Source organism: Tachypleus tridentatus, chromosome 5 (genome assembly GCF_004210375.1).
Source record: "Tachypleus tridentatus isolate NWPU-2018 chromosome 5, ASM421037v1, whole genome shotgun sequence".
NCBI lineage: Eukaryota > Metazoa > Arthropoda > Merostomata > Xiphosura > Limulidae > Tachypleus > Tachypleus tridentatus.
In genome coordinates, this window is record NC_134829.1 from 48544194 (window position 1) to 48559200 (window position 15007).

Consider the following 15007-nt stretch of genomic DNA (forward strand, 5'->3'; position numbering starts at 1 on the left):
AACACAAAATAAAGGTGGAACATTATCTAACATTGTCCTTTATACAAGTTTTAATTGGTATCTTCAGCTAGTATTACTAAAAAAAATAAATCAATCTTACGCATTAGATTAAATCATTCTAAGACTTATACTGGCATGTGGTACCACCTACTGTTTTCTGTAAATCTGTGTACATGGCATGTGGTGCCACCTACTGTTTTCTGTAAATCTGTGTACAGATCAAACCACATTTCTTTCCTAAATTGTGTGTTAGTAAACTATTATCACTATTACATTTTGCAATGTGCTCTAAAAACACGTGCACACAAATTATTCCTTTATACCAACCAAAATATGAAACATTTTAAAGACCACATCATATCAACAAGATATATGAACAAATAATTTTCAATGACTACATTAACTAAACAAATAATCAGCATACACATTTCACACATAAATGATAGAAACAATTATCTATGAAGTAAGAATTAGCTTACTTTAAGTTTCTTTGTCAGTTCACTAATCTCCTTCAAGTGTTCATCATTTTTTGAAGCCAAAAGTTGGAGTTCTCTCTGCGTGTTTTCATACACATTATGAAGATGGTTACATTCTACTTCTGCTGCAGCCAAAGAACTCTGATAGCAGCAAAAAAAAAACTTTTAGAATAAATGTTTGCATATTTTCAGTACATAACATCCTCGTTAGGTTCTATCAGAGAGTAAGCCAAATATACATTTATGTATTGCAGATTCCAAATCTTATACATTTTACAAACTTACTTTGACTATTAGAAACTTCATTACATGTGTCTTTAGTAAGAATATTTCTTCTTTATAATTATTACTTTCAGGTTTAAAAGTCGTGTTATCTAAACATTAAAGAAATATCACAACTTTTTACTGAAGAAATATAATCTTAACGAGAAGTTCCACTGGCTGCTTTTCTAACAAAGTAGATAAATGTTTGAAATGAAACTGGTACCTCTTTCTAACAAAGTAGTTAAATGAAACAGGTACCTCTTTCTAATAAAGTAGTTAAATGAAACAGGTACCTCTTTCTAACAAAGTAGTTAAATGTGTTAAATGAAACAGGTACCTCTTTCTAACAAAGTAGTTAAATGTATTAAATGAAACAGGTACCTCTTTCTAATAAAGTAGTTAAATGAAACAGGTACCTCTTTCTAATAAAGTAGTTAAATGAAACAGGTACCTCTTTCTAACAAAGTAGTTAAATGTGTTAAATGAAACAGGTACCTCTTTCTAACAAAGTAGTTAAATGTGTTAAATGAAACAGGTACCTCTTTCTAACAAAGTAGTTAAATGTGTTAAATGAAACTGGTACCTCTTTCTAACAAAGTAGTTACATGAAACTGGTACCTCTTTCTAACAAAGTAGTTAAATGAAACTGGTACCTCTTTCTAACAAAGTAGTTAAATGAAACTGGTACTTCTTTCTAACAAAGTAGTTAAATGAAACAGGTACCTCTTTCTAACAAAGTAGTTACATGAAACTGGTACCTCTTTCTAACAAAGTAGTTAAATGAAACTGGTACCTCTTTCTAACAAAGTAGTTACATGAAACAGGTACCTCTTTCTAACAAAGTAGTTACATGAAACAGGTACCTCTTTCTAACAAAGTAGTTACATGAAACTGGTACCTCTTTCTAACAAAGTAGTTACATGAAACTGGTACCTCTTTCTAACAAAGTAGTTACATGAAACAGGTACCTCTTTCTAACAAAGTAGTTACATGAAACTGGTACCTCTTTCTAACAAAGTAGTTACATGAAACAGGTACCTCTTTCTAACAAAGTAGTTACATGAAACAGGTACCTCTTTCTAACAAAGTAGTTACATGAAACAGGTACCTCTTTCTAACAAAGTAGTTACATGAAACAGGTACCTCTTTCTAACAAAGTAGTTACATGAAACTGGTACCTCTTTCTAACAAAGTAGTTACATGAAACAGGTACCTCTTTCTAACAAAGTAGTTACATGAAACAGGTACCTCTTTCTAACAAAGTAGTTACATGAAACAGGTACCTCTTTCTAACAAAGTAGTTACATGAAACTGGTACCTCTTTCTAACAAAGTAGTTACATGAAACAGGTACCTCTTTCTAACAAAGTAGTTACATGAAACTGGTACCTCTTTCTAACAAAGTAGTTACATGAAACAGGTACCTCTTTCTAACAAAGTAGTTACATAAAACAGGTACCTCTTTCTAACAAAGTAGTTACATGAAACTGGTACCTCTTTCTAACAAAGTAGTTACATGAAACAGGTACCTCTTTCTAACAAAGTAGTTACATGAAACTGGTACCTCTTTCTAACAAAGTAGTTACATGAAACAGGTACCTCTTTCTAACAAAGTAGTTACATGAAACAGGTACCTCTTTCTAACAAAGTAGTTACATGAAACAGGTACCTCTTTCTAACAAAGTAGTTACATGAAACTGGTACCTCTTTCTAACAAAGTAGTTACATGAAACAGGTACCTCTTTCTAACAAAGTAGTTAAATAAAACAGGTACCTCTTTCTAACAAAGTAGTTACATGAAACAGGTACCTCTTTCTAACAAAGTAGTTAAATAAAACAGGTACCTCTTTCTAACAAAGTAGTTACATGAAACAGGTACCTCTTTCTAACAAAGTAGTTACATGAAACAGGTACTTCTTTCTAACAAAGTAGTTACATGAAACAGGTACCTCTTTCTAACAAAGTAGTTACATGAAACTGGTACCTCTTTCTAACAAAGTAGTTAAATGTGTTAAATGAAACAGGTACCTCTTTCTAACAAAGTAGTTAAATGTATTAAATGAAACAGGTACCTCTTTCTAATAAAGTAGTTAAATGAAACAGGTACCTCTTTCTAACAAAGTAGTTAAATGTGTTAAATGAAACAGGTACCTCTTTCTAACAAAGTAGTTAAATGTATTAAATAAAACTGGTACCTCTTTCTAACAAAGTAGTTACATGAAACTGGTACCTCTTTCTAACAAAGTAGTTACATGAAACTGGTACCTCTTTCTAACAAAGTAGTTACATGAAACAGGTACCTCTTTCTAACAAAGTAGTTACATGAAACTGGTACCCTTTCTAACAAAGTAGTTACATGAAACAGGTACCTCTTTCTAACAAAGTAGTTACATGAAACTGGTACCTCTTTCTAACAAAGTAGTTACATGAAACAGGTACCTCTTTCTAACAAAGTAGTTAAATGAAACAGGTACCTCTTTCTAACAAAGTAGTTACATGAAACAGGTACCTCTTTCTAACAAAGTAGTTACATGAAACAGGTACCTCTTTCTAACAAAGTAGTTACATGAAACAGGTACCCCTTTCTAACAAAGTAGTTACATGAAACAGGTACCTCTTTCTAACAAAGTAGTTACATGAAACAGGTACCTCTTTCTAACAAAGTAGTTACATGAAACAGGTACCTCTTTCTAACAAAGTAGTTACATGAAACTGGTACCTCTTTCTAACAAAGTAGTTACATGAAACAGGTACCTCTTTCTAACAAAGTAGTTACATGAAACAGGTACCTCTTTCTAACAAAGTAGTTACATGAAACTGGTACCTCTTTCTAACAAAGTAGTTACATGAAACAGGTACCTCTTTCTAACAAAGTAGTTACATGAAACAGGTAACCCTTTCTAACAAAGTAGTTACATGAAACTGGTACCTCTTTCTAACAAAGTAGTTAAATAAAACAGGTACCTCTTTCTAACAAAGTAGTTACATGAAACAGGTAACCTCTTTCTAACAAAGTAGTTAAATAAAACAGGTACCCCTTTCTAACAAAGTAGTTACATGAAACAGGTACCTCTTTCTAACAAAGTAGTTACATGAAACAGGTACCTCTTTCTAACAAAGTAGTTACATGAAACAGGTACCTCTTTCTAACAAAGTAGTTACATGAAACAGGTACCTCTTTCTAACAAAGTAGTTACATGAAACAGGTACCTCTTTCTAACAAAGTAGTTACATGAAACAGGTACCTCTTTCTAACAAAGTAGTTACATGAAACAGGTACCTCTTTCTAACAAAGTAGTTACATGAAACAGGTACCTCTTTCTAACAAAGTAGTTACATGAAACAGGTACCTTTTCTAACAAAGTAGTTACATGAAACAGGTACCTCTTTCTAACAAAGTAGTTAAATAAAACAGGTACGTCTTTCTAACAAAGTAGTTACATGAAACAGGTACCTCTTTCTAACAAAGTAGTTACATGAAACAGGTACCTCTTTCTAACAAAGTAGTTAAATAAAACAGGTACCTCTTTCTAACAAAGTAGTTACATGAAACAGGTACCTCTTTCTAACAAAGTAGTTAAATAAAACAGGTACCTCTTTCTAACAAAGTAGTTACATGAAACAGGTACCTCTTTCTAACAAAGTAGTTACATGAAACTGGTACCTCTTTCTAACAAAGTAGTTACATGAAACAGGTACCTCTTTCTAACAAAGTAGTTACATGAAACAGGTACCTCTTTCTAACAAAGTAGTTACATGAAACTGGTACCTCTTTCTAACAAAGTAGTTACATGAAACTGGTACCTCTTTCTAACAAAGTAGTTACATGAAACAGGTACCTCTTTCTAACAAAGTAGTTACATGAAACAGGTACCTCTTTCTAACAAAGTAGTTACATGAAACAGGTACCTCTTTCTAACAAAGTAGTTACATGAAACAGGTACCTCTTTCTAACAAAGTAGTTACATGAAACTGGTACCTCTTTCTAACAAAGTAGTTACATGAAACAGGTACCTCTTTCTAACAAAGTAGTTACATGAAACAGGTACCTCTTTCTAACAAAGTAGTTACATGAAACAGGTACCTCTTTCTAACAAAGTAGTTACATAAAACAGGTACCTCTTTCTAACAAAGTAGTTACATAAAACAGGTACCTCTTTCTAACAAAGTAGTTACATAAAACAGGTACCTCTTTCTAACAAAGTAGTTACATAAAACAGGTACCTCTTTCTAACAAAGTAGTTACATAAAACAGGTACCTCTTTCTAACAAAGTAGTTACATAAAACAGGTACCTCTTTCTAACAAAGTAGTTAAATAAAACAGGTACCTCTTTCTAACAAAGTAGTTACATAAAACAGGTACCTCTTTCTAACAAAGTAGTTACATAAAACAGGTACCTCTAAATCTTGAGCTCTTCGTACTGCTTCTAATTTCTCCTGAAGAACTTTTCTTAAAGATTCCTAAAAATAAAGTTTGAATTACTTTCTTTTCAACAGAAATATTACAATTTACACAACACGAGACTGAAAAATAAATCTTATACGTTTAGCAGGCATACGTGGACTGTTAGTCTATATTGAAATTTTTGAATGATATACAAATATCAAAAAAGAAAGATTCCAATGTTTTAGAAGATTGTTTTTAGAAATCTCTAATTTTACAAAGACTGCTGCAAGAAAAACATTAAAAACATAAAATATACAAAAAATCTTCTAATTGTTGAGATAAAAATCACAAAAACAAATATACTTTCTATGAAATCTTTCCAAAGTATAATTAATGAGCACCAATTTAAATGAAATACACTGGATTTAATGCTGCATTAAGGACGATGTTGTATAGTATTCTGACATCCAGTTAATTAAATGAAACACTTCTTTACTTACAATACTGGTACATTAGGTTCTTTCACTTAAAATGTTAAACTATATTGATTATTTAGTGTGATGTAACCACTTGTGGATTTCAGTTATAATTGTTTTGTTTTGTTGAATTTTGCACTATCTGTTCCAGTTATCTATATTTTGAAGAAAGAGACTAGAAGAAAGGCAGCTAGTCAACATCACCAACCATTAAATATCAGATTATGCTTTATCAAAGAATAGTTGAATTAACCACCACATTATAACACCTCCACAACTGAAAGGAAAAGCACATTTCATGACAAGCTTTCATTCAGCAACCATCAGATTTTGAGTCGAATGCTCTAACCACCAGGCTATACCTGAACCTTATTGCCATTTCTCAACTTCAGATTCAATGTGGAGAACTAAAACCAAGAAGAATGAAAGTAAAAGAAAGTTTTTACACTATACAATACAGATCAACGTGGAGAACTGAAACTAAAAGGAATGAAAGTAAAAGAAAGTTTTTACACTACACAATACAGATCAACGTGGAGAACTGAAACCAAGAAGAATGAAAGTAAAAGAAAGTTTTTACACTACACAATACAGATCAACGTGGAGAACTGAAACCAAAAGGAATGAAAGTAAAAGAAAGTTTTTACACTACACAATACAGATCAACGTGGAGAACTGAAACCAAGAAGAATGAAAGTAAAAGAAAGTTTTTACACTACACAATATACAGATCAACGTGGAGAACTGAAACCAAGAAGAATGAAAGTAAAAGAAAGTTTTTACACTATACAATACAGATCAACGTGGAGAACTGAAACCAAAAGGAATGAAAGTAAAAGAAAGTTTTTACACTACACAATATACAGATCAACGTGGATAACTGAAACCAAGAAGAATGAAAGTGAAAGAAAGTTTTTACACTACACAATACAGATCAACGTGGAGAACTAAAACCAAGAAGAATGAAAGTAAAAGAAAGTTTTTACACTATACAATACAGATCAACGTGGAGAACTGAAACCAAAAGGAATGAAAGTAAAAGAAAGTTTTTACACTACACAATATACAGATCAACGTGGAGAACTGAAACCAAGAAGAATGAAAGTAAAAGAAAGTTTTTACACTACACAATACAGATCAACATGGAAAACTAAAACCAAGAAGAATGAAAGTAAAAGAAAGTTTTTACACTACACAATATACAGATCAACGTGGAGAACTGAAACCAAGAAGAATGAAAGTAAAAGAAAGTTTTTACACTACACAATATACAGATCAACGTGGAGAACTGAAACCAAGAAGAATGAAAGTAAAAGAAAGTTTTTACACTATACAATACAGATCATCGTGGAGAACTGAAACCAAGAAGAATGAAAGTAAAAGAAAGTTTTTACACTACACAATATACAGATCAACATGGAGAACTGAAACCAAGAAGAATGAAAGTAAAAGAAAGTTTTTAGACTACACAATACAGATCATCGTGGAGAACTGAAACCAAGAAGAATGAAAGTAAAAGAAAGTTTTTACACTACACAATACAGATCAACGTGGAGAACTGAAACCAAGAAGAATGAAAGTAAAAGAAAGTTTTTACACTACACAATATACAGATCAACGTGGAGAACTGAAACGAAGAAGAAAGAAAGTAAAAGAAAGTTTTTACACTACACAATACAGATCAACGTGGAGAACTGAAACCAAGAAGAATGAAAGTAAAAGAAAGTTTTTACACTACACAATACAGATCAACGTGGAGAAATGAAACCAAGAAGAAAGTAAAAGAAAGTTTTTACACTACACAATACAGATCAACGTAGAGAACTGAAACCATGAAGAATGAAAGTAAAAAAAAGTTTTTACACTACACAATACAGATCAACGTGGAGAAATGAAACCAAGAAGAAAGTAAAAGAAAGTTTTTACACTACACAATACAGATCAACGTGGAGAACTGAAACCAAGAAGAATGAAAGTAAAAGAAAGTTTTTACACTATACAATACAGATCAACATAGAGAACTGAAACCAAGAAGAATGAAAGTAAAAGAAAGTTCTTACACTACACAATATACAGATCAACGTAGAGAACTGAAACCAAGAAGAATGAAAGTAAAAGAAAGTTTTTACACTACACAATATACAGATCAACGTAGAGAACTGAAACCAAGAAAATGAAAGTAAAAGAAAGTTTTTACACTATACAATATACAGATCAAGGTAGAGAACTGAAACCAAGAAGAATGAAAGTAAAAGAAAGTTTTTACACTATACAATATACAGATCAACGTAGAGAACTGAAACCAAGAAAAATGAAAGTAAAAGAAAGTTTTTACACTATACAATACAGATCAACGTGGAGAACTGAAACCAAGAAGAGTGAAAGTAAAAGAAAGTTTTTACACTATACAATACAGATCAACGTGGAGAACTGAAACAAAGAAGAATGAAAGTAAAAGAAAGTTTTTACACTACACAATATACAGATCAACGTGGAGAACTGAAACCAAGAAGAAAGAAAGTAAAAGAAAGTTTTTACATTATACAATATACAGATCAACACCTGGACAGACAAAAGTATCTGTAATGATACACGCCTGTTAGAAAAGGCGGTGGTGGAACAGTTATTAATTTTCTGAAATTATCAAAACAGGATAAAAGATGTAAATAAATACATTAAATTCACTTCCCATATAAAATGCTCCCTCTCTTTGACACCTAATGAAAGATCTAATTATGAAACATTAAAAAATAATATAACAGAGGTAACTATAATGTATACAGTATTTAAGAATCTGATAACACTTATGCTGATTAAAATAGCTGTAAGAAAATGTTTTAGGTTTTGACTAAACTTCCTTTCCATTCAGCTATTTTAACAATTCTAATACTTCACATAAGTGGCAGGATTTGGCCTAACTATTAGTAACATACATGACTGAACTACAGACAGGACGGAGGATGTTTAATGAATTTGATCAAATCTGCTTCGTAAGGTAAAGTGCCTCTTTGGAAGACAAAACTACCAACTTACTAGTATTAACCAATGCTGCATTATTTAAATCTCACAATATTATTTATTACTTATTATTATTAGTAACATTAAGTAGTAATATAACTTCATGTTCCTGTATTTACAACTATAGCAGCAGTTCATCTTAAGTTGCACGCGCTACACTGAGTTTTATTCTAAACGTACTCAAACCACCCAACACACTGCAGTTACCCCTGAAACAGAGTTAACAAGCCTTTATTTTTCACACACTAAATAACCTTAAATATTACAAGTCAAGCAAGTTTGAAATAACATTTGATTAATATATTAACATATATACAAAAGCTTTCAATCAATTCGTCAGATTTTCATATAAACTGTGCATATACTTCTGCAACCACATGTTGCTTAACTACATTGTCATTTTGTCACTAATGAACATTCTAAAATGTCATAACACAAGTAAACCAGAAGCACCAAGAACTCAGTGTGCATCACTAATTTTCCCAAACTTTTTTTGAAAGATCCTTATTAGGAGTAGGATAGTATCCAGCATTCTATCCTTACCTTGGATCAAGTGTCCAGAATAGCTGCTATGTACTTTCATAGTTTCACTACCTCATTCTTTGCATTCTCAGCTATCAATAATATATAGTTATTTCAGATCTTCAGTAGAACCACTCTTATGAGCTCCTGGCTATACCACAATAATGCTATACATCACGTCATTTAGTTAAGTATGGTTTCTTAATAATGCTATATATCACGTCATTTAGTTAAGTATGGTTTCTTAATAATGCTATACATCACGTCATTTAGTTAAGTATGGTTTCTTAATAATGCTATACATCACGTCATTAGTTAAGTATGGTTTCTTAATAATGCTATACATCACGTCATTTAGTTAAGTATGGTTTCTTAATAATGCTATACATCACGTCATTTAGTTAAGTATGGTTTCTTAATAATGCTATACATCACGCCATTAGTTAAGTATGGTTTCTTAATAATGCTATACATCACGTCGTTAGTTAAGTATGGTTTCTTAATAATGCTATACATCACGTCATTTAGTTAAGTATGGTTTCTTAATAATGCTATACATCACGTCATTAGTTAAGTATGGTTTCTTAATAATGCTATACATCACGTCATTAGTTAAGTATGGTTTCTTAATAATGCTATACGTCACGTCGTTAGTTAAGTATGGTTTCTTAATAATGCTATACATCACGTCATTTAGTTAAGTATGGTTTCTTAATAATGCTATACATCACGCCATTTAGTTAAGTATGGTTTCTTAATAATGCTATACATCACGCCGTTAGTTAAGTATGGTTTCTTAATAATGCTATACATCACGTCGTTAGTTAAGTATGGTTTCTTAATAATGCTATACATCACGTCGTTAGTTAAGTATAGTTTCTTAATAATGCTATACATCACGTCATTAGTTAAGTATGGTTTCTTAATAATGCTATACATCACGTCATTAGTTAAGTATGGTTTCTTAATAATGCTATACATCACGTCATTAGTTAAGTATGGTTTCTTAATAATGCTATACATCACGTCATTTAGTTAAGTATGGTTTCTTAATAATGCTATACATCACGTCGTTAGTTAAGTATGGTTTCTTAATAATGCTATACATCACGTCGTTAGTTAAGTATAGTTTCTTAATAATGCTATACATCACGTCATTAGTTAAGTATGGTTTCTTAATAATGCTATACATCACGTCATTAGTTAAGTATGGTTTCTTAATAATGCTATACATCACGTCATTTAGTTAAGTATGGTTTCTTAATAATGCTATACATCATGTCATTTAGTTAAGTATGGTTTCTTAATAATGCTATACATCACGTCATTTAGTTAAGTATGGTTTCTTAATAATGCTATACATCACGTCATTTAGTTAAGTATGGTTTCTTAATAATGCTATACATCACGTCATTTAGTTAAGTATGGTTTCTTAATAATGCTATACATCACGTCATTTAGTTAAGTATGGTTTCTTAATAATGCTATACATCACGTCATTAGTTAAGTATGGTTTCTTAATAATGCTATACATCACGTCGTTAGTTAAGTATGGTTTCTTAATAATGCTATACGTCACGTCGTTAGTTAAGTATGGTTTCTTAATAATGCTATACGTCACGTCGTTAGTTAAGTATGGTTTCTTAATAATGCTATACATCACGTCATTAGTTAAGTATGGTTTATTACCTTGGCAGTGTTCTGATATTTATCTTTCTCTTCCTGAAGTTTCATTAGTTCTTCCCTTAACTTATCTTCAGAAGTGTTCTGTCAAAGAAGTTCAAATATTAATTAACTTTAATGACAAATTACATACTTATAATACATCAACTCATGAATGAAACCCATAAAGATGTATATATCCTTATATGAAATAGGTTTTTGAAATTGTTGTTTTGTACTTCAGAAAAAACAAACAAAAATCAGACCTAGATTGCAATAAAGATGTACTAAAAATTTTTCATAAAAACACAACTTTCTTGAATACTTTCAACATGTTTTCAGTAAAATCTTAATAATATACAAAACTTCTTATAAAAGAACAATTAAATATTATGCAATAGAAGATATTAATTTGATTAATTCTACAGTTCACTTGTATGCTATTTTCCATAAAAACAGACCCTTATATATAACCAAAGTGTTTCATACTCTGAAAACAGCAACAAAGTATCATAATTTGGAAGTATAATTAACAAATCTTGATCTAGAAGTGTTACCAAACTTAAGAAAAGAAAATCAGTATTATATTAAAAGAATGAAAAATTTTAAAAATTAAAACAAGACTCACAAATTTTAAATATGCTTTTCATACCTTAAAATACTGTAATGTTTAACAGAAACACAACCTAATCCTTACATAAAAAATCATCGAAAACAATCAAAGACAAAGCATAACTAAAAACTACATAATTTATCAGGAAAGTATAAAAGACAATTTTTAAAGAAAAACATCTGGGACAAGCATGTGGATACTGTGTCTATCAGACAGTTCAGAAACGTTACATACGTACATACATACATATTAATAGTGTACGAGACAGCTCACATCCCTATAGTATTATTTTTAATCTCAGCATCATTAGGTACTGTTGCTAATTGTGTAAGATACATACTTACAACTTCACACAAAAGTAACATAACTACAATATATTTTTCTTAATTATGGTTTAATTCCTTCATGCTTGGATAGGTGGAGTCTGCCTCTAGGGCAAAACTGCACCAATGCATTTAAAAAAATTACAGAAATGAGCTCACACTAATTTTTCTACAAGTTAAAAAATAAAATACTTAAGAGTTGAAATTTATTAAATTAAACATTTCACCTAATTATTTCACACTTAAAGATTTACGATACACCAACTAAAGTAAATACCACTTTTTAACTTTTGACTGATTTCAGCACACTCCCAACAAAACAATTGTGTTTTAAAATTTCCTGAATTTTTTTCTGAGGATAAGATGGCACAAAAAGCATCCTTGGAGGTAGAAAGTTATAATAGTTTTAATAAATGTGCTAATTAACTTTTGTACCTTAATATAAAAGTAGTTTTATTGATATTTAGAGCAATCACTGCTTCTCTACATCACCTCTTACAGTGATGTAACTGGCTAAATTTTAGCTTTCAGAAGTCACAGACTACCATTCCATCTATGCATTATAAAAGCTCTTTGACATTCTCTTAAGTTTAAAAGCCATTAGAACTTTCAGTTCACTGGAAAATCATAAAGGGTCTGGAACAAAGTAATAATAGCTTTGTGAAATGCTGCTAGAAGTAAAATGACTGAACTATTTTCACTACAATTACAGTTCTGTTTTATTTTAAAGCTTTTTTATTTAATTGATAATATAAGTGTGATATAAAAATAAATATTTTGTAGAACCAAGCAAAGTATGCATTTTTAAGTCACTATGGATCCAACCTATCAAGTTTTGGTTTTTTTTTCAAAACCAAAAAGGTTATTGTGCTAGACCCTGTTTGCATTAGGTCTTAACTGTTTGAATGGAAAACATATTACATATTAATGACAATAAATTAGGTTGAACACTTGTTGCATATAAAAAACTTTTGACTATCAATTTAAAAAGTTTGTTTGATTACAATTTTGGTTTGTTATTTTTACTGTATAATAGTGATTGTAAATGAAATGAAACTGGATGCATTGTTCTTCAAAACGAAACAAAGATAAAATCTGTAGTTTTAGAAATAAAAATTTTATACAAAAACTTTAGAAAAATGTAGAAAGATAGAAACAGCAACTAAAACCTGCAACATTTGTAAACATTTTAATCGTTTCTTAAAGAAGTATATCACTACAAAATTATTTAACCTGATTTTAGCATTATAAATCCGGAGACATACCGCTGTACTAGTGGGGGCACTTACAGAAGCAACAAAAACTGTATAACAGATTTATAAAGTTTCCCACCATTTAATCCAGTAGTTGTTTTTTTCCCAACATAATAAAACAAACCATACAACAGATGTATCAAATCAACTCACCTGGGTCTTACATACTTATTTTGCTGAGAATCAACAAGAGTTCTTAGCTCAAGCCAGGGTTGTTTAATCATATCTCAGATTGTCTTTTTCATTAAATCTTTTTTACCTATTTCATTCTAACAATGATTTTAAAATTAAGTATTACAAATTGATTTAAATAAGTTTAGAAAACCTGAAATATGTACTAAATCCCTTTTATTGTTACAAATATAAAGCAACCTTTTACTTTCTTTAACTGTAAATACCGAGTATGAGAAACTATGTGGTTTAGCAAATGATATGCAATAAGCAGACTTCCTTACCGTACGTATTTGTATTACTTAACTTTAACACACAACATATGAACATTTGATAAACTTATAGCAGAACTTACTTTAGAAGCACCCTGCAATTGACTTTCTAGTGTTTCTATTCGACTAAGCAATCTGTCTTCATCAATCAAAACCTGTAAAATAAAAGGAATCAGAGATTGTGTAAAATTTGTGTACATAAATCTATTAGTCTAACATACTTGTGTGAAAACATACACACATGGACCTGCCTGCAATACCCCTGTGGAGGGTAAATATAAAAATGTATTATACTGATCAACCAATGATGGAAGATAACATTTTGAATTCTTTCCCTATTAACTAATTATTTGTAATATCACAAACATAAAATGGCATACTTTGTTATCAATCTCTCTTCAGCAAGTAAACAAGTTCTTGGAAAACACATTTCAAAATAACATCTTTCATAATATATATATTATATACAATATGTTTATTCTGTATGTTCCTGGTAAAACATGTCAGAATATAAACTCTTAGGTCAATATACCTTAGGTGGTGTAACCGATAAATACAAGCTTGTTAGAAATCACATTGTCTAATCTCACTTAGTTGCACAAAAACCAAGAGCATTTACTTTTCAAGTGAAATACATAAAATTCATCAAGTGTTTCACATCCTTCCAGTACATATTTGATAATCAGCATGGTACAACAGAAAACCCATGATAGTGCAAGTGTTACATCCTATCTCTTCAACCAGTATCTCTTTGGTAGTGTACACATTAAACACAATCTTTGACCAGTGAGCCTCTGGTAGGGCACAGGTCACGTTTAATCACTTTTCCCAATATCTCTTCAGTAGTGTACATATGTATTAAAAATGTATTAAACAATATTTCTAAAATATTAGTTACTGTATCATATATACATATTAAACAATGTCTCTGGATGTGTAAATACCAAATGTAATCTTACTATCTAGTATATCATCTTCAGTAGCGTACATATTAAATGCTATTTTTAACCAGTAAATGTCAGGCAATGTATAAATCATACATAAATCTCTTTAAGCAGTATTTCTTAGATAATGCATGTATTAAACAATATTTTTCGAGTAGCTATATATCTCTGGTTACATAGATGTTAAAACATTATTACTTTTAGGGTAAGCATATTTTTTATTTACACTGATGTTAAATATACTTTGTAACTGTTTTGGAATTCAGATACTGAGTATTATTCACAGTACTGAGTAGTCGAATTAAATACTTCTTGTCTTTATTACAGTATCATTCAATAACATAAAATTTATGAAGATACAACCCTTACACTCTTCATAATTATTACAATGTTATTCAAATCAGTTTGATAATTATTTCTGTCGAGTTATATACTTTAAAGCAAACCACTCTTTGTAATTAAATTAATTATTTTGGGTCGTTAGCTCAGCATAATTACATTTTTTAAAATCAGTTCTTTTTGGCAATTACATTTGTCTACTTCAATAATTTAAATAAATTCTTTTAGATAATTATTTCTATAAAATTAAAAATTATAAAATCATTTTGAATAATAACAAATATGAA

The 15007-nt window shown here is 30.3% G+C and overlaps 1 protein-coding gene across 1 annotated transcript in view; it reads right to left on the reverse strand.

Annotated features, from left to right (window-relative positions):
• LOC143250354 (sarcolemmal membrane-associated protein-like) overlaps nucleotides 1-15007 on the reverse strand; it is a 47363-nt gene that overhangs the window by 3227 nt on the left and 29129 nt on the right. Inside the window, exons 7-10 of the mRNA XM_076500800.1 lie at nucleotides 13521-13592; nucleotides 10833-10910; nucleotides 5139-5201; nucleotides 480-617 (exon numbers count right to left, since the gene is read on the reverse strand). Of these exons, the coding sequence (XP_076356915.1) occupies nucleotides 480-617; nucleotides 5139-5201; nucleotides 10833-10910; nucleotides 13521-13592 (351 nt within the window). The remainder of the gene's footprint in view (nucleotides 1-479; nucleotides 618-5138; nucleotides 5202-10832; nucleotides 10911-13520; nucleotides 13593-15007) is intronic.